The following is an 18,856-nucleotide window of genomic DNA, read 5'->3' as shown; positions in this document are numbered from 1 at the left end:
ATATATGGCTCGCTCCGCCCCTCCTGCCTGTGTCCCCGCCCCTAGAGGTGTGGTCTGTCGCCGCGGCGACGCGGGCGTGGGAGGACCCGGATGTGGTTGGATCCCAACATGGCGGCGGCGGCGGCCGAGTGAGGCCTGAGGGGGCCCGGGGGGGATTTGGGGCGGATTTGGGGATTTCGGGGGGATTTGGAGACCCCCGCAAAGCTAAGGGGTTGTTCGGTGATGGAAGGGGGCGGTCATGGGGCCGGTTTGAGCCTCCCCAAATCGCCGGAAGGGCGGCAGCAGCAGCCTGGGGAAGCTCTGGGATTGGGGATATGGACCCCACCGCTCCCCGCCCTAAAAAAACCCCAAAAACTCCCCAAAATGGGGGCTCGGGGCTGCTCCTGAGGGAATTCCCTTCTCCCTCTGCAGCACTTTGAGCGGAGGAGCCGGAACGCGCAGCTGAGGCAGGAAAGTTTTCCCTTGGCGGAAGGTAGGAAGCGAATTCCGAGTTAATTCCGAGTTAATTCCTGGAATTTCTGATCCCGCGGGGATTTGGGGGTCTCCTCCCCACAATCCCATCCAGAGCCCTGGGATGGGTTTTTCCCGTGGATTTGGGTCAGGAGCCCCAAGGTGCAGGGGCTCTGGGATTCCTCAGGAATGTCCTGACTCCTTAAAAACAGCATTTCCCCCAAATTTTGGCACATCAGGAAGGGAAATTGCCATCCCCACTGGTTTTCTGTGGTGCTTCTGTCGCCATTTCTCAATGGAAAAGGAGGAAAAAGAGAAAAAAATCAGAAAAGCCTCTGGATTTGGAATTTATTTGTGTTTTCTCTGAAATTTAGTGAATTTCCAAAGTAATGGTGGGATAGAGGGGTTGACCTGGGGTTGTTTTGGAAATAAGTGGAATTTGGGTTTATGGGAAATAACCAGATGTGGAAAAGATCCAGGAATCCTTTGGAAATGGCCAAAAACTTCCCCCCGCTCCCATTCCCTGTTGGGTTTTGGGGGTAAAAGCTGGGAATTTGGTCACTAACACCTCCTTAACAGCTGTGGGACGAGCAGGGGTTTCCAGGAAGAAATTCCAAGGACATTCCTGCCCCTGGCTTTGATTAATCCTTTAATTTGTTCCTTTCCCATGGGATAAAGGCCCTGGCAGGCATATTTGGTTTTTCTGGAGGTGCTCCCGAGCCGGCCCCGGGAGGGATTTGCGTTTTCCTGGATTTTGGGGAGGGATTTGCGTTTTCCTGGATTTTTGGGCACCTGGGTTGTCACGGATGGATGGGATCGTTACTGATTAATTGGACCCTCGTTAATTTGCCCTTCCTTTGCCCCGAGCCAGAGATTCCCGACCTCCCTCCCTTCCTCCCTCCCTCTCCCTGGACTTCCAGCTCCTGGGAAACTTCCTGCTGCAGGAAAAGGGCAGAATTCCGACAGAATTCCTCTTTCTCCTCTTCCTTCCACGCTTTTTCCCTTTCCTGGTTCTCCTCCCTCGTTTCCCTGCTCTCTCCCTTCCCGGTTTTCCCTTCCCGGTTTTTCCGGAAGCTCTGAGCACTTCATTCCCCTTTTCCCGGGATCTCCTGGTTCCCTTCCCGGATCTTTTTTTTTTTTCCTGTTCCCCTGAGCTTCAGAGGCTCCGGATTCCTGGAATTCCGGGATTCCTCCGGAGCAAAGGCCGGCACTTCTCCTCCTCCTCCTCCTTCTCCTCCTCCTGCTGCAGATCCAGCTCGGCCAGTCCAACCCGCTCCGGCCCCAGCCTGGCTTTTCCTGGAATTCTGACCCCTCGGTGGGGATTCCAGCCCCTTGGTGGGGAATCCCAGAATTCCCGGCCTGGCTTTCCCAGGAATTCTGACCCCTCGGTTGGGAATCCCAGGATTCCAGCTCCTTCCCAGGATTCCAGCTCCTTCCCAGCCTGGTTTTCCTGGGAATTGTGGCCCCTTTGTGGGGAGCACAATTCCCACCAGGACACAGCCTGAGTGCCACTGATTTTGGGGGGAATTTGTGGGATTTTGTTGGGAATTTTAGGGAAAACAGGCGATTATCCTGCCTGGTGCAGATTCAGTTCCTCGTTAATTGGTGACTAATTAAACCCCGCTGGGATCCCAGGAATGCGGCCTGGGAAGGGCTGAGGAACAACTTCACCCCCTCCTGGCCCCCATCCCACCCTCTGGAATTCCTCAGGACCTCTCTGCCCCTGCCAAGTACCACCAGATTTCCACAACCATCTGGAAAAAAGAGAGGTTTTGGGGTGAAATCCCATGGATTTGGTGTCCAGAGGTTATGGATGCTGCACCTCATCCCGGCTGAGCTGGGTCATCCTCGGATATTTCCCATGCAGAAAAGCCCAAATGCAGCAGATTTTAATCCTCCCACCCCAAACGCAGCTGCAATTTCCCCAAACCAGGAGGGTTTTCCTTAAAAAAATGGATTTTGGCAATCCCCAGAGGATTCCCAGGAAGGTGGAAGGAGGGATCAGCCCGGGATGAGCAGGGAAAATGGAGAAAACACGGAATTCTGTGTTTTTGGCTGGGGTCGAAGTGGAGGAGGAGGAGGAGAAGAAAAACTTCACGATGGATCTTTGTTTTAAGGAGAAATCCTCAAAGATTGGGGAAAAGCAGTGAGAAACCTTGGAAGCAGCGGGATTCTGGAGCCTGGAAAATGGGATTGAGCCAAGGAGATAGGAAAAAATGGGAGGAAACGGGGAAATTGCCACCAGGAAAAGCAGTGAAAGTGGGAAAAACGGACCCGCCCGGGATCCGTGGGATTTTGGGGCCATTCCCAGTGGGATTCGTGCCCCCACTGGGATCACAGGCCCAAAACCCTCCCAGCTGAGCTCGTTCTTGGCCTGGAAAGTGCAGGAAAAACCATGGGAAAACAGGGAATGAAATCAAACCCTTGGATGGTGCCCCAGAACGCTGATCCTGGCACTGGATCCCAGGAAAAACAGATTTTTTTGTGGCTTTTTGAGGTGCTTTAAATCTGTTTGTTGGTTCAGGTTGGGTTGGTGGGTTAATAGATTAATCCCATTTCCAAGTGGGAGTTTCTGGTGTTTTCAAGCCTGGATTTGGGGGAGAAATGGGAAGTAACTGGATAAAGGTGGAGGGTTTTGGATGGACGTGGCTGGTGGATGGATAAAAGCCATTCCAGCAGCGGGATTTTCAGGGCTGATCCCGTTCCCAGGGCTGGATTTCAGGGTCTGACACCGCTCCTGCTGCCAGCCCTCATTTCCCACCTGCTAAATCCGGGTTTTTGCCCCGTTCCCAGGAGCACAGCCCGCGCCATGTTCTCCAAGAAGAAGAAGCGCGTGGAGATCTCGGCGCCGTCCAACTTCGAGCACCGGGTGCACACGGGCTACGACCCCTCGGAGCAGCGCTTCACGGGGCTGCCCCGCCAGTGGCAGGGGCTGCTCGAGGAGTCCGCCCGGCGCCCCAAGCCCCTCGTGGACCCCGCCTGCATCACCGCCATCCGCGGGGCCCACAAGGTGCGGAAACCGCGGGAATCCGGGGCGTCCTGGGCTGGGCAGGGCCCAAATGGGGTCAGCACTCGGGGTTTGGGGTCTTGGAGGAGGTAACGGGGTGCTGGGCAATGTTTGGGGTTGAATTTGGGGCAGCTTGGGGGTCTGGGTACTCTTTGGGGTTGAATTGGGGCCGGTTTGGGGGTCCTGGAGGAGGTAATGGGGGTCTGGTACTCTTTGGGGTTGAACTGGGGGCACTTTGGGGGTTCTGGAGGAGGTAATATGGGTCTGGGTGCTCTTTGGGGTTGAATTTGGGGCAGTTTGGGGGTCCTGGAGGAGGTAATATGGGTCTGGGTGCTCTTTGGGGTTGAATTTGGGGCAGTTTGGGGGTCCTGGAGGAGGTAATGGGGGTCTGGGTGCTCTTTGGGGTTGAATTTGGGGCAGTTTGGGGGTCCTGGAGGAGGTAATGGGGGTCTGGGTGCTCTTTGGGGTTGAATTTGGGGCAGTTTGGGCGTCTTGGAATGAGGGGATTTTGGGGTTGTTTGATACTGGGGGGTTGTGGAGCAGGTCAGGGGGTGCCAGCCACTCAAAAAGCCAAACTGGGAGGGATTTGGGGGTCAGGGAGGTGGGAGCTGGGTCCCCATGCCTTTCCTACCTCCCAAAAAAGACAAATAGGGGAGTTATGGACCAGGGGATTTGGGAATCATGGCGGGAGGTGGGGCCTCATTCAGTCCCTGGGGTGGGTTTGGGAGATTTTGGGGTCTTGGAGTATTATAAGGGTGTCCTGGATGCTCTTTGGGGTCAAACGGGGAGGAATTTGGGGGTCTTGGGGCAGGGAGGTGATGATGGGGTCCCCCAGGACAGGGATCCCCCAGTGAGGCCCTGCCCCACTCCCTGAACCAGCCCCACCCCACGGGGTCACTCCCACCTGATCCCTTCCCCGTTGTGTGTCCCCCATTCATTCCCACATCCCCCATATTCCCACATCCCCCATTCCCCCCTCAGCCCTGATGTTCCCCCCATTCCCACCCCATCAAACCCTTCCCAATATTTTCGGACCCTCCCATCGAGGTTAGCCCCCAGTTTGTGCCTCTGGGACTCTCCCCAGCCAAACCCCCTCTGCTGTGCCCATCCTGCAGCCATTCCACGTCACTTTTCTGTTGTTTTTTTTTCCTTTTTTCCCTTTCTCCCCCGGTGTGTCCCCCCCTTCCCGCAGCCCATTGTGCGCGGCTCCAAAGGGCCCCAGGATGGGACCCCCGGCGGCCGTGACCGGACCCTGGCGTGGCTCCTGGACGAGCTGGCGGCCGTGTCCGTGTCCCGCTCCAACTCCCTGCGCCGGGACAGCCCCCCCTGCCCCTCCCCGGAGAACGGCCTGGCCCCGGGCGTGCCCCCCCAGCCCCGGCCGGGCCCCGCCCAGCCCCGGCCGGACCCCCCGGCCCGCCCCCACCCCGCCCCCGGGGGCCGCCCCAAGTCCAGCTCGGCCGGGGAGGGGCCCCCGCGGCCCCCAGCCCGCGAGCAGCGCCCGCTCTCGGGGCCCGACCTGCGGCCCCCCGACGGCCCCGGCGCCCCCCGCGAGGGGCTGAAGACGGCGCCAGGACGCCCCTTCCACACCTACCCCCGAGCTGACACCGACCCCGGCCCGGGGGGCAGCGCCCAGGTAAAGGAGGGAGCCCAGGGCTGCCTCATCCTCCTCTTCTTCTTCTTGCTGCTCGGCTTCCTCTTCCAGAGTGGGTTCTCTGCTCCTCTTCCTCCTCTTCTTCCTGCTGCTCTGCTTCCTCTTCTTCTTCTTCCTGCTCTGCTTCCTTTTCCAGTGCAGGTTCTCTGCTCCTCTTCCTCACGGCTTCCACTGGGATCAGCAGCAGCTTCCTTCCCCAGCCACATCCTTCGCTCTGGAGCAGTTTCTTCTTCTTCTTGTTCTGCTGCTTCTTCTGCTTTTTCTGCTGCTTCTTCTTCTTCCTCCGCTTCTTCTTCTTCTCACTGCTCTGCTTCCTCTTCCAGAGTGAATTCTCTGCTCCTTTTCCTCTTCCAGAGTGAGTTCTCTGCTCCTTTTCCTCTTCCAGAGTGAGTTCTCTGCTCCTTTTCCTCTTCCAGAGCGGGTTCTCTGCTCCTCTTCCTCTTCTTGCTGCTGCTCTGTTTCCTCTTCCAGAGCGGGTTCTCTGCTCCTCTTCCTCTTCTTGCTGCTGCTGTTCTGCTTCCTCTTCCAGAGCGGGTTCTCTGCTCCTCTTCCTCCTCCTCCCTCAGCCCTTCATTCCCACGGCAATCCTGGGCTCTGACCCCTGAGTCTCTTCCTCCTCCTCCTCCTCCCTCAGCCCTTCCCGAGTCTCTTCCTCCTCCTCCTCCTCCTCACTCAGCAGTCCCCGGCTCTGACGCTTCTCTCCGTGTCCCCACAGGCCGATCACCCCGCAGGACGCCCTCAGGAGGTGCCCCCCAACGGGCCGCTCCCCACCTCAGGAGGAGCCCCCCAAGCCCCCAAAGCCCCGGAACCTCCTCCTCCTCCTCCCCCGGCGCCCCCGGAGCCCCCGGCCCCGCGCGGGCCCGGCCCCGCCGTGCCCCAGCGCGTGTCCCACGAGCAGTTCCGAGCGGCGCTGCAGATGGTGGTGGACCCCGGGGACCCCCGCTCCTACCTGGACAACTTCATCAAGATCGGCGAGGGCTCCACGGGCGTGGTGTGCATCGCCACCGTGCGCGGCTCCGGGCAGCTCGTGGCCGTCAAGAAGATGGACCTGCGCAAGCAGCAGAGGAGGGAGCTGCTCTTCAACGAGGTGAGCGCAGCCCCGGGGAGCCCTGAGAGGCTTGGGGAGCCCCTGAGAGCCTTGGGGAGCCCCTGAGAGCCTTGGGGAGCCCTGAGAGCCTTGGGGAGCCCCTGAGAGCCTTGGGGAGCCCTGGGAGCCTTGGGGAGCCCTGAGAGCCTTGGGGAGCCCCTGAGAGCCTTGGGGAGCCCTGGGAGCCTTGGGGAGCCCTGAGAGGCTTGGGGAGCCCCTGAGAGGCTTGGGGAGCCCCTGAGAGGCTTGGGGAGCCCTGAGAGGCTTGGGGAGCCCCTGAGAGGCTTGGGGAGCCCTGAGAGCCTTGGGGAGCCCCTGAGAGCCTTGGGGAGCCCTGAGAGGCTTGGGGAGCCCTGTGAGCCTTGGGGAGCCCTGAGAGCTTTGGGGAGCCCCTGAGAGCCTTGGGGAGCCCCTGAGAGGCTTGGGGAGCCCCTGAGAGCCTTGGGGAGCCCCTGAGAGCCTTGGGGAGCCCCTGAGAGGCTTGGGGAGCCCTGAGAGCCTTGGGGAGCCCCTGAGAGGCTTGGGGAGCCCTGAGAGGCTTGGGGAGCCCCTGAGAGGCTTGGGGAGCCCTGAGAGGCTTGGGGAGCCCCTGAGAGCCTTGGGGAGCCCTGAGAGGCTTGGGGAGCCCTGAGAGGCTTGGGGAGCCCCTGAGAGGCTTGGGGAGCCCTGAGAGGCTTGGGGAGCCCCTGAGAGGCTTGGGGAGCCCTGAGAGCCTTGGGGACCCTTTGAGAGTCTTGGGGACCCTCAGGACACCCTGGGGACCCCTCCAAGAGCTCTTGGTGACCCAGCAGGGAGCTCCTGATGGCCTGAGGACCCCCGGGGACAGTGCCAGGCTGCCATGGCCGTGTCCCCAAGGCTCTCAGGGACAGTGCCAGGCCCCATGGCCGTGTTCCCCCCCATGCCCATGTCCCCAAGGCTCTCAGGGGTCCCCAAGGCTCTCAGGGACAGTGCCAGGCCCCCATGGCCGTGTTCCCCCCCATGCCCGTGTCCCCAAGGCTCTCAGGGGTCCCCAAGGCTCTCAGGGGACGGCGCCAGGCCCCCATGCCCACGTCCCCCTGTCCCCAGGTGGTGATCATGAGGGACCACCAGCACGAGAACGTCGTGCAGATGTACAACAGTTACCTGGTGGGCGACGAGCTCTGGGTGGTGATGGAGTTCCTGGAGGGCGGCGCCCTGACCGACATCGTCACCCACACCAGGTGAGCACACCTGGGGGAGCAGGGGGGACGCGGGGGGTGACAGAGGTGGCAGCCCGGTGACAATCCGCCCTCCCCAGGATGTCAGAGGAGCAGATCGCCGCCGTGTGCCGCTCGGTGCTGCGCGCGCTCGCCGTGCTCCACGCCCAGGGCGTCATCCACCGCGACATCAAGAGCGACTCCATCCTCCTCACGCACGACGGACGGGTAGGTGGCCTGGTTTGGGGCAAACTGGGGAGAAAACCTCCAAAAAGGGGCCGGGGGGGATCCCCAGAAAGGCCCCCCAAACCTCCCCCCGACCCTTTGGGGTCCCAGCCCTGCTGGCAGGTGAAACTCTGGGATTTGGCCCCCCAAACCTCCCCCCGACCCTTTGGGGTCCCAGCCCCGCTGGCAGGTGAAACTCTGGGATTTGGCCCCCCAAACCTCCCCCCTGACCCTTTGGGGTCCCAGCCCCGCTGGCAGGTGAAACTCTGGGATTTGGCCCCCCAAACCTCCCCCCGACCCTTTGGGGTCCCGCCCTGACGCCCCCGGACCCCTGGCAGGTGAAACTCTCGGATTTTGGGTTCTGTGCCCAAGTGAACAAGGACGTGCCGCGGCGCAAGTCCCTGGTGGGGACCCCCTACTGGATGGCCCCCGAGCTCATCTCCCGCCTGCCCTACGGCCCAGAGGTGGGTCAGGGGGCTCGGGGGGGTTTGGGGGGTCCTGGGCTGCGTTAGGGGCTGTTTAGGGTGGGCTTCAGGGGGCTTGGGGTGGGTGTGCGGGCCCCCAGGTTCATCTCCTGCCTTCTCTGCCACCTCGAGGTGTCTTGTGGGGAGGTTGGGATGGGTTTGGGGGTGCCCAGGGTGGGTTTGGAATGGGTTTAGGGGTGGGTTTAAACCCAGGATGGGTTTAAGGGTGCCCAGGGTGGGTTTGGAACGGGTTTAAGGGAGAGCAGGGTAGGGTTAGGATTGCCCAGGGTGGGTCTGGGGATACCCAGTGTATGTTTGAGGGGCTCCAAGTGGCACGGAGTGGGTTTGAGGGGCTGCCCCCCTAACCCCCTCCTCATTTTTGGTCATTTTTGGGGTGAACACCCCCCCCCAGGTGGACATCTGGTCCCTGGGGGTGATGGTCATCGAGATGGTGGACGGGGAACCCCCTTATTTCAACGAGCCCCCCCTCAAAGCCATGAAGCTGATCCGGGACAACCTGCCCCCCCGGCTCAAGAACGGCCACAAGGTAACTCGGGGTGGGGCAGGGGGAGTCCCCCCCTTCCTGGGAGTCTCTCACGCCCCCGTTTCCCCCCCAGGTGTCCCCATCCCTGAAGGGGTTCCTGGAGCGGATGCTGGTGCGGGACCCGGCGCAGCGAGCGAGCGCCCCGGAGCTGCTCCGTCACCCCTTCCTGGGCCTGGCCGGGCCCCCCGCCTGCATCGTGCCCCTCATGCGGCAGCACCGGCTGCGCTGAGAGACCCCCGGGCCGGGGGAGGGACCCCCGGCAATGGGGAGGGACCCCCGGCAATGGGGAGAGACCCCCAGACCGGGGAGAGACCCCCAGCCAGGGGGAGAGACCCCCGGCAACGGGGAGAGACCCCCAGCCAGGGGGAGAGACCCCCAGCCAGGGGGAGAGACCCCCAGACCGGGGAGAGACCCTCGGACTGGGGGAGAGATCCTCGGACTGGGGAGAGACCCCCAGACCGGGGAGAGACCCCCAGCCAGGGGGAGAGACCCCCAAACCGGGGAGAGACCCTCGGACTGGGGGAGAGATCCTCGGACTGGGGAGAGACCCCCAGACCGGGGAGAGACCCTCGGACTGGGGGAGAGATCCTCGGACTGGGGAGAGACCCCCAGACCGGGGAGAGACCCTCGGACTGGGGGAGAGACCCCCAGACCGGGGAGAGACCCCCAGCCAGGGGGAGAGACCCCCAGCCAGGGGGAGAGACCCCCAAACCAGGGGGAGACCCCCAGACCGGGGAGAGACCCTCGGACTGGGGAAAAGACCCCCAGACTGGGGAAGAGACCCCCAGACCGGGGAGAGATCCCCAGACTGTGGGAGAGACCCTCGGACTGGGGGAGACCCCTCCTGCTCAGGGGGAGACACCCCCAGACTGGGGAAGAGACCCCCAGACTGGTGGGGAGACCCCTCCCACCGCGGGGGAGACCCCCCCTACCCCAGGGGGCGACTCCTGGCCCCCTCCTCCTCCTCCTCCTCCTCCTCCTCCTCAGCAGCCCCCCCAAACTGGAGCGGGACTGGGATGTTCTGGGGGACCCCGGCCCCCCCAACCTATACTACTGAGCTGGGGACCCCCCAGCAGAGATTTTGGGGGGAGGGGGAGGCCACCATCCCTGAGATTTGGGGGTGCACGGGCTCCTCCCGCTCCCCCCCCCGCCTTTGGGACCCATTTTGGGGCATTTCCCCCTTTTTTTTTGTTTTGTTTTTAGCCTCTTCTTTTCTACCCAATTCGGGGGGCACTTGGGGTACGCCCCCCCCCCCATCTCCGTGAGGGGGGGTCCCCAAAACTACAGCCTCCCCCTCTCCCCCCCCCACACCACACTACTGATTCGGGGTGTGTCCCCCCCCCAGTTTTTGTTGATTTTGGGGTTTTTTTGTTTGGTTGGTTCCTTTCCCCCCCGTGCCCCCCTCGGTTTTGTTTTTTTTTGTTTTTTAACAAAAAATTGATATTTATATGGTCGGGTTTTGTACCGCGCGGGAGGGGGGGGCCCTGGGGGGACACGGGGCCCCCCCAAAATTACACATGTCCTTTTGGACCCCCCCGCGTGCTGTGTGTGCTTCTTTTGGGGGGTGGGGGGTATGCGTGGGGGGCGTGGGGACACCCCCTCCCCAATAAACAACACTCCTGACGTGGGCAGGGGGCGTGGGGACACCCCCTCCCCAATAAAGGACCCCCAGGCAGGAGCTGCTGCTGCCTCAGGGCTTTATTGGCTGCAGGGGGGGCAGGGGGGGCACATGGGGTCCCGCAGTGGCTCCGCTCGGCTCGGCTCGGGTTGGTCCTTGATGATGAATTGTGGCCAGTGCCAGCTCACGTTGACTCGGCTTGGCTTGGCTTGGGTCAGCTCCTGATGGTGAATCTTGGCCGGCTTGTCCTGGCTTGCCTTGGCTTGGCCTGGCTCGGCCCCGGATGGTGAATCTTGGCCACTGCTGGATCGCCTTGGCTTGTCTTGGCCAGCGTTGGCTTGTGTCAGCTCATCTGGGCCAGCTTGGGGGTGGTTTGGCCCTCATTGACTCAGGCTGACCCGCGCTGACTCGCGTTGGCACACGGTGACCCGTGCTGGCACATCCTGACCCGTGCCAGGTCACAGTGACCCACGCTGGCACATCCTGACCCACGTTGGCACATCCTGACCCACGCTGGCTCATGGTGACCCACGCTGGCACATCCTGACCCACGCTGGCACATCCTGACCCACGTTGGCACATCCTGACCCACGCTGGCACATCCTGACCCGCGCTGGCTCATGGTGACCCACGCTGGCACATCCTGACCCACGCTGGCACATCCTGGCCCACGCTGGCACATCCTGGCCCACGCTGGCACATCCTGGCCCGCGCTGGCTCATGGTGACCCACGATGGCCCATTCTGGCCCGCGCCAGGTCGTGGTGGCCCTCGTTGGCTCGTGGTGACCTGCGCTGGCCCATCCTGACCTGTGCTGACCTGTGCTGGCCCGTGTGCCCCCCGTGTCCCCCCACCCTCACTTGCAGGTGCAGTGCAAGGCATGGATGGCCCCGAAGAGCCCCCTCCTCACCTCCCACCACCCCATATCCCCCCGTGTCCCCCCACCCTCACTTGCAGGTGCAGTAGAGGGCTCGGATGGCGTCGTTCCAGTCCCCGAAGAGCCCCCGTGTCCCCCCACCCTCACTTGCAGGTGCAATACAAGGCTCGGATGGCGTCGTTCCAGTCCCCAAAGAGCCCCCGGTCCCCCGTGCTCACTTGCAGGTGCAATACAAGGCTCGGATGGCGTCGTTCCAGTCCCCGAAGAGCCCCTTCCTCACCTCCTGCAGCCGCGGCACCGCTCCCGCCCCGAAGCGCCGCGATTTCCCCTCCTTGGCGCGGCGGGACCACACGGTGAGCTCGCACCTGGTGCCCACCACGAGCGAGGAGGCGCGGCCGGCCCAGCCGCTGGGCAGGTAGGGCAGGTCGGCGCCCGGGAGCACCTCGAGCACGTCCCCGGCGCAGCACTGCTCGTAGTAGGGGCTGTCGTCGGCGTAGAGCAGCGCGCAGAGCCGGGTCCCGTTCGAGGGGCGCAGCTCGGCGGGCGAGGGGCACTGCGCGACCGCCCCCCGCGCCCCCAGCAGGGCCAGCACCAGCGTCACCAGCAGCGCCAGCATCGCCGCCACCTCCCGACGTCGCCTGGTGTCACCCGCTGGCGCCGTGCGGGGCCCTGGGGCTGAGGTTATAGCCCGGCCCCAAGGCCGGCGGGCGGGGCACACCTGGGAGGGGACGCAGGTGTGTGCGGGGGCCGTCCCAAGGTCCGCAGCCCTCCGCCCCACCGTGGGAAGGGACACAGGTGCGTGCGGAAGGGACACAGGTGAGGGGGGTCCCCAGGAGGGGACGCAGGTGTGTGGGGGGGGGTCTCAAGGTCTGCAGCCCCTCCCCCTGCCGTGGGAAGGGTCACAGGTGACCCCCCCCCCCCCCCCGGCCTTGGCTCCTCGCCCCTGCCCAAGGCCCGGCTGGGGCCAAAGTGTTCTGTATGCAAATGAGGGCATAATTAGCCGGTGGGGTTTTTTCTTGTGGGCTCCGCCCCTTATTTGCATATTCATGATGCCGTCGTGGTCCCGCTGAGCTCCCCGCGACGGTCACCATGGCAACCGCAGGGGGGCGGGGATTGTTGCCTCATTAGCATAGTCCTGACCCGCCCACATTGCGGGAACAGACGGGGGGGGGAGAACCTCGGGGGGGGGGAGCTCGCATTGGGCCGGGACCCCCCAGGAAATGAAACCCCCCGCCCCAAAATACAGAGCGCGCCCCCCGCCCCAAACAGAGACACCCCCCCCAGCCCCAAACAGAGACACCCCCCCCAGCCCCAAACAGGGACCCTCCCAGCCCCAAAATACAGAGCGCACCCCCCCACCCCAAACAGAGACCCCCCAGCCCCAAACAGGGACCCCCCCAGACCCAAAATACAGAGCGCCCCCCCCCCCAGCCCCAAACAGGGACCCCCCCAGCCCCAAAATACAGAGTGCACCCCCCCACCCCAAACAGAGACCCCCCAGCCCCAAACAGGGACCCCCCCCAGACCCAAAATACAGAGCGTGCCCCCCCCAGTGACACTCGTGTTTCTGCCCCGGGGGGGGCACAGGTTTTTAATGTAAAAACTCGTGTTAAACACTGCGGGGGCCGGGGGGGGCGGCTGGTGGTGGGGGGGCGGCATTTTGGGGAGGGGGGAGCACACGGGGAGGAGCTGAGGCTTTTTTTGGGGTGGGGAGGAATGGGGGTGGGAGGGAAATGGGCGGGGGGGCTGGGGGCGCCCCCCCAGGGTTATCCAGACCAGCCAGATAGGGACCCCCGGGTCGAGTTTTTTTTGGGGGGGGGGGGGGGCAGAGGCCACGGGAGGGACACACGGGGAGGTCCCCAGGCATCCGAGGGGCCCCCCCCTTTTTTGGCCCCCACCACCCCCCATCCCCACGGGGGGCGGGGGGTTTTATTTGGGGGGGGGGGCTGCGGGTCTCGTGTCATCTGTGCAGAGATGTCGGGGGGGGGCGTGCGCGGGGCCCCCCCGGCCCGGCCGAAGGCACCGCGGGGGGGGCGGGCCGGGCACGCACGGGTGGGGGGGGGGCACACGAATTTTGGGGCGCACACACCAAGTCCCAAGTGCGCATTTTGGGGTGGGGGGCGGACACACACACGCGTGGGGGGGGGAGCCGCAGAATTCTGGGGGGGGGGCGCGGTCTCCCCGTCACGGTCCCCACGCCCCCCGCACGTGTCGGGGTCCCCACGCGTGCGGGTTTTGGGGGGGGGGCGGGGGAAGGTTTGCATACAGGTACCCCCAGGGCGGAGGAGGGGGGGGGCACCTGGGGGCACCCACGGGGGTCCGGGGGGGCTCCCGGGACCCCCCCTCCCCGCCAAGAGCCGCCGGGGCTGCGTTTGGTCACCCGGGAGAGGGGGGGGGGGGGGTCCCACCGCTGTCCCCCCCAGGAGGATTTGGGGGGGGTCCCAGTGGGTGCTGCTCAAGAGGGGGGTCCCGGGGGAGGATTCCCGCCGCCCTCCCCCCCCTCAGACGGTGCTCTCCAGCATCCAGTGGGTGCTGCCGAAGGAGGGGCGCAGGGGGGGTCCCAGCGGGGTCCCCTCGGGCCCGTCCAGCCTCGGCAGGGACCCGTGGCGCCGCGGCCGCGCCCGCCGGGGGTAGCTGTGGCTGGGGAACAAGGCCCGCGCCCCGCCCCCGGGACCCCCGGGACCCCCGCCCGCCGCCGGGGGCAGCGGGGGCAGCGCGGGCAGCTCGGGGGTCTCGGCGGGCCGGGGGCCGCCGTTGGTCTGCGAGCAGACGCTGGTGAGGGTGGGCGGGGGGCGCCGCGCCCCCGCCGCCGCCGCCGCCTTCCAGCGCGCCGTGAGGATGAGGATGAAGACGAGCACGGAGGCGGCGATGGCGGCGCCGATGACGATGATGACGGTGCCCCCCAGGAAATGGGGCCGGGGCGGCGCGGAGCAGCCCGGGGGGGCGGCGGCCGTGGCGAAGGAGACGCAGCCGAGCGGGCGGGGGGCGGCGGGGGGGTCGCCGAGGACGCGCAGCGCGGACACGCACAGCTCGTACTGGCGGCCGGGGACCAAATCCCGCAGCACGAAGGTGCGGCTGGAGGGGGGCAGCAACCTGGGGAGGGGGCGAGGGGGAGTCGGGAGTGCGGCGAGACCCCCGCACCCCCCCTTTGCCCCCCCCCAGGAAGCAGAAAACCCGCCCAGGATCCCCCAAACGCGTCCTCAATCCCATCCCAAACACATCAGAGACCCCCAGGACCCCCTGAGTGTCCCTAGGAGCGCACCAGGGACCCCGGAAGCCCCCCAGGCACAGAGAATTCCCTTGGTGTCCCCCAGATCCCCTCAAAGCCCCCCCAGGACCCCCCTGAACGCCCTCCCCCAGAACCCTCCCGGACACACAAATCCTTCCCAGACCCCCCTGGAGCCCCCAAGACCCCCAAAATCCACTTGAACCTCCCCTGCCCCAAACCCACTTGAGCCCCCCCCAAAGCCCCCCAAACCCCCCCGGAGCCCCACATCTCCCCCCCAGGACCCCTCCCAGCCCCCCAGGCACACCTGTCGGGGGTTCCCAGGTGCCCACCTGTAGACCAGGCTGTCGTCGGCCGAGCTGTTGTACTGGATCTGCACCATGCGCACCCCGGGCACGTGGCGCTGCGGCAGCCACCGGATCCGCGCCGAGGACGCCGTCACCTCGGCCGCCACCACCCGCTGCCGCTCCCCGGGGCCCCCCCAGGTGTCATTGCCGCCCGCCTGGGCCATATCCGAGGGCCCGGGCCCCGCCTCGGTGCCGCCGTCCCCGTCCCCGTCCCGCGCCCCGTCCCGCGGCACCGGCAGCGGCACCACCACCACCTCGACGCGCGCCGCCGCCTCTCCCGCGGCGTTGGCGGCCACGCAGGTGAAGCCGCCGTGGTCCCGGAGCGTGGCCACGCGGAGCTCCAGGGAGCCGTCGGCGCCCACCGAGCGCCGGGAGCCGTTCTGCACCACGCGCCCATCGGGGCCCAGCCAGTGCAGCGCGGGCGGCGGGTCCCCGACGGCGGCGCAGCCCAGGCGCAGCGGCTGCCCCTCGGTGACCGCGGGCGGGTGCGCGGCCGCGGCCGTGACCGAGGGCGCCCGGCACGTCAGCTCCTCCTCGGGCACGGCGCCCAGCAGCCGCCCGGCCAGCGGTGCCGGCGTGGCGCAGGTCTCCAGGCGGCCCGGCTGGGCCACGCGGCGCAGCCACAGCAATTCGCAGTTGCAGTGCAGGGGGTTCCCCCCGGCCGCCAGCGACGGCCCCGGCGGGCCCGGTACCGGCGGCAGCGCCCGCAGCCGGTTCGCGGTGAGGTCCAGGCGGGCCAGGCGCGGCAGCCTCGCCACGGCGCCCGCGGGCACCCGCTCCAGCAGGTTGTGGTCCAGCGTCAGCGTGGCCAGGCTGCCCATGGCCGCCACGGCGTCCCAGGGCAGCGCGGGCAGGTTGTTGTGCGACAGGTCCAGGTCCTCCACGGTGGCGGCGAAGGCGGCGAAGGCGGCGGCGTCGATGGCGGCCAGCTGGTTGTTGGCCAGGATGAGGTGGCGCAGGCTGGCCAGCCCGCGCAGCTGCGGCCCGCTCAGCGCCGGCAGCCGGTTCCCGTCCAGGTGCAGCGCCCGCAGCGCCCGCAGGTCGGCGAAGGCGCCGGGGGCGAGGCGGCGGAGCCCGTTCCGCGACAGCGTCAGGTGCACCAGGCTGCTCATGTTGGCGAAGTCGGCGCGGCCCACGGCGCCGATGAAGTTGTCGGCCAGGCGCAGCTCCACGGCGGCGCGGTCCAGGCTGGGCGGCACCGCCAGCAGCCCCGTGCGGGCGCACAGCAGCGTGGGGCTGGGCGCGGCCGCGGGGCACAGGCACCGCGCCGGGCAGCGCGGCGGCGACACCGGCGGGGACACCGGCGCCGGGGGCAGCGGCACCGGCACCACCCCGGCACCGGAGACGGCGCCCAGCATCACCAGCGGCACCAGCAGCTTCGCCATCCCCGCGGCGGCGGCCGGGCCTGGGCCACGGGAGACAACAACAACAACAACGGGGGTCTCAGGGGGGCTGGATCCCGGCAGAGCCCAGCGGAGCCCAGCAGAGCCCAGCGGAGCCCCGTGGGTCCCAGCGGAGCCCAGCAGAGCCCAGGGGACCCAGGGGGGTCCCGGGGGGTCCCAGCAGAGCCCAGGGGACCCAGGGGGGTCCCGGGGGGTCCCAGTAGAGCCCAGTGGATCCCAGTAAATCCCAACAGAGGCCAGTGGATTCCAGGGGATCCCAGCAGAGCCCAGGGGATCACAGCAGGCCCCAGCAGAACGTAGGAGATCCCAGTAGATCCCAGCAAAGCCCAGTGGATCCCAGTGGATCCATGGGGGTCCCAGTGGAGCCCAGCAGAGCCCAGGAGATCCCAGCAGATCCCACCTGTCCCAGAAGATCCCACAGCAGAACACAAAACCCCAGTGAGATCCCAATAAGATCCCAGTTCTCCCAGTTCTCCCAGTTCTCCCAGTGAGATCCCAGTAAGATCCCAGTAAGATCCCAGTTCGATCCCAGTTCTCCCAGTTCTCCCAGTACCTCCTCTCAGGGCTCCATGTTGGTCCTGTCCAGGCGTCGCCGTGGGGCCTGTGGGGACAGACCAGTACAGACCAGTACAGACCAGTACGGACCAGTACGGACCAATACAGGCCAGTACAGACCAGTGCGGACCAGTGCGGACCAGTACGGACCAGTACGGACCAGTATGGACCAGTGCGGACCGGTGCGGACCAGTACGGATCAGTACACACCAGTATGGACCAATATGGACCAGTGCGGACCTGTATGGCCCAGCATATCCCAGTATAACCCAGTACATCCCAGTATGGCCCAGTATAACCCAGTACATCCCAGCATGGCCCAGTATGGCCCAGCACAGCCCAGTATAACCCAGTACGGCCCAGTATGGCCCAGTATAATCCAGTACATCCGTCCCAGCACATCCCAGCGCAGCCCAGCACGGCCCAGCATATCCCAGTATAGCACAGTACATCCCAGTACATCCCAGTACATCCCAGTACAGCCCAGCACAGTCCAGCACATCCCAGCATGGCCCAGTACAGCCCAGCATATCCCAATATAGCCCAGCACAGCCCAGTATAACCCAGTACATCCCAGTACATCCCAGCACAGCCCAGCACAGTCCAGTACATCCCAGTACAGCCCAGCATGGCCCAGCATGGCCCAGTGTGGCCCAGTGTGGCCCAGTACACACCAGCACACACCAGTATGGCCCAGCACATCCCAGTATAACCCAGTACAGCCCAGTACAGCCCAGTGTGGCCCAGTACAGCCCAGTACATCCCAGCATATCCCAGTACATCCCAGCACAGCCCAGCACATCCCAGTATAACCCAGTACAGCCCAGTACAGCCCAGCGTGGCCCAGTACAGCCCAGTACAGCCCAGTACACACCAGTACAGCCCAGCACAGCCCAGCGTGGCCCAGTACGGCCCAGTACACACCAGCACACACCAGCATGGCCCAGCACATCCCAGTATAACCCAGTACAACCCAGTATGGCCCAGCACATCCCAATGCACACCAGCACAGCCACGCCAGGCTGATAAGGACACAGCAGAGACCAGCACAGCCCAGTATGGCCCAGTATGGCCCAGTGCAGACCAACACAGCCCAGTACATCCCAGTATGGCCCAGTGCAGACCAACACAGCCCAGCACAGCCCAGTATGGCCCAGTATGGCCCAGTGCAGACCAACACAGCCCAGTACATCCCAGTATGGCCCAGTATGGCCCAGTGCAGACCAACACAGCCCAGCACAGCCCAGTATGGCCCAGTATGGCCCAGTGCAGACCAACACAGACCCAGCACAGCCCAGTATGGCCCAGTATGGCCCAGTGCAGACCAACACAGACCCAGTACATCCCAGTATGGCCCAGTGCAGACCAACACAGACCCAGTACATCCCAGTATGGCCCAGTGCAGACCAACACAGCCCAGCACAGCCCAGTAGGGCCCAGTCCCTCCCAGTCCCTCCCAGTTCCCCCAGTCCGGCCGTACCTGGGGGGGCTCAGCCCCCGGACGCTCCCATCGCTGCTCCGGAGGGGGAGGGGGGGTCGGGCCTCGCCCTACCGGGGGGGCATCGGGGGGGGCACCGGGAATTGGGGGGGAACCGGGAAATGGGGGAGGGGGGCACCGGGAGAGGAGGGGAACCGGGAATTGGGGAGGGGCGATGGGGGGGGAGGGTGTCGGGAATCACCGGGATGGGACCGGGGGGAGGGGGATGGGGACCGGGAGGGATCCGGGATGGAGCCGGGAGGGATCCGGGAGGGATCGGGGATGCGGGGATGGAACCGGGATGGAGGATCGGGGATGCGGGGATGGAACCGGGGATGCCGGGATGGAACAGGGAGGGATCCGGGAACCGGGGAAGGAACCGGGAGGGATTCGGGGAGGGATCGGGGAGGGATCCGGGAATGTCGGGATGGATTCGGGGATGGATCCGGTGATGGATCCCGGGGATGGGTCCCGGGCGCGGCCGGGGGGTCCCGGAGCAGCCCCGGAGCCGCCGCCCCGAGAGGCCCCGGAGAGGCCCCGGAGAGGCCCCGGTGAGGCCCCGGTGAGGCCGCGGCCGCCGCTCGGAGCCGCAGAACCGGCGGGGCGGGGCCGGGCGGGGCCGGGGCGGGGCCGGGGCGGGGCCGGGCGGGGCCGCGGGCGCGCGGACGGACGGACGGACGGACGGACACCGGGATGGACACAGGGATGGACACGGGGATGGACACATGGACAGACAGATGGGCATCGGGAT

General features: G+C 65.6%; 3 protein-coding genes across 5 annotated transcripts; 1 reads left to right on the top strand and 2 right to left on the bottom strand.

Annotated features, from left to right (window-relative positions):
- The first annotated feature begins 63 nt into the window (after positions 1-63).
- Positions 64-8,957, top strand: PAK4 (p21 (RAC1) activated kinase 4). Of its 3 annotated transcripts, none has more exons than XM_066570692.1 (9): positions 64-128; positions 412-472; positions 3,244-3,460; positions 5,824-6,195; positions 7,261-7,394; positions 7,472-7,598; positions 7,934-8,059; positions 8,472-8,606; positions 8,677-8,957. In XM_066570692.1, the coding sequence occupies exons 3-9, from the start codon at positions 3,260-3,262 to the stop codon at positions 8,830-8,832; spliced, it is 1,251 nt and encodes a 416-aa protein (XP_066426789.1). In that variant the 5' UTR covers positions 64-128; positions 412-472; positions 3,244-3,259; the 3' UTR covers positions 8,833-8,957. The 3 variants fall into 3 exon arrangements, with proteins under 3 accessions (XP_066426789.1, XP_066426791.1, XP_066426790.1); XM_066570694.1 differs by lacking the exon at positions 64-128 and adding an exon at positions 4,650-4,817 and having other exon boundaries at positions 201-472; positions 5,950-6,195; XM_066570693.1 differs by lacking the exon at positions 64-128 and having other exon boundaries at positions 201-472.
- Positions 8,958-11,311: 2,354 nt separating this feature from the next.
- Positions 11,312-12,247, bottom strand: SYCN (syncollin). The gene is made up of 2 exons (XM_066570838.1): positions 12,218-12,247; positions 11,312-11,815 (listed from the first exon to the last, which is right to left on the bottom strand). The coding sequence occupies exons 1-2, from the start codon at positions 12,245-12,247 to the stop codon at positions 11,312-11,314; spliced, it is 534 nt and encodes a 177-aa protein (XP_066426935.1).
- A 973-nt stretch (positions 12,248-13,220) lies between these two features.
- On the bottom strand, positions 13,221-18,196 carry LRFN1 (leucine rich repeat and fibronectin type III domain containing 1). Its single transcript, XM_066570631.1, has 4 exons — positions 18,109-18,196; positions 16,627-16,674; positions 14,656-16,075; positions 13,221-14,190 (listed from the first exon to the last, which is right to left on the bottom strand). The coding sequence occupies exons 3-4, from the start codon at positions 16,053-16,055 to the stop codon at positions 13,599-13,601; spliced, it is 1,992 nt and encodes a 663-aa protein (XP_066426728.1). The 5' UTR covers positions 16,056-16,075; positions 16,627-16,674; positions 18,109-18,196; the 3' UTR covers positions 13,221-13,598.
- Between the last annotated feature and the right edge of the window lie 660 nt (positions 18,197-18,856).

The sequence above is a fragment of the Molothrus aeneus genome, unplaced genomic scaffold, assembly GCF_037042795.1.
Source record: "Molothrus aeneus isolate 106 unplaced genomic scaffold, BPBGC_Maene_1.0 scaffold_30, whole genome shotgun sequence".
Taxonomy (NCBI): Eukaryota; Metazoa; Chordata; class Aves; order Passeriformes; family Icteridae; genus Molothrus; species Molothrus aeneus.
The sequence above is the reverse complement of the archived record's forward strand: the minus strand, read 5'-3'. Positions and strand labels throughout refer to the sequence as shown.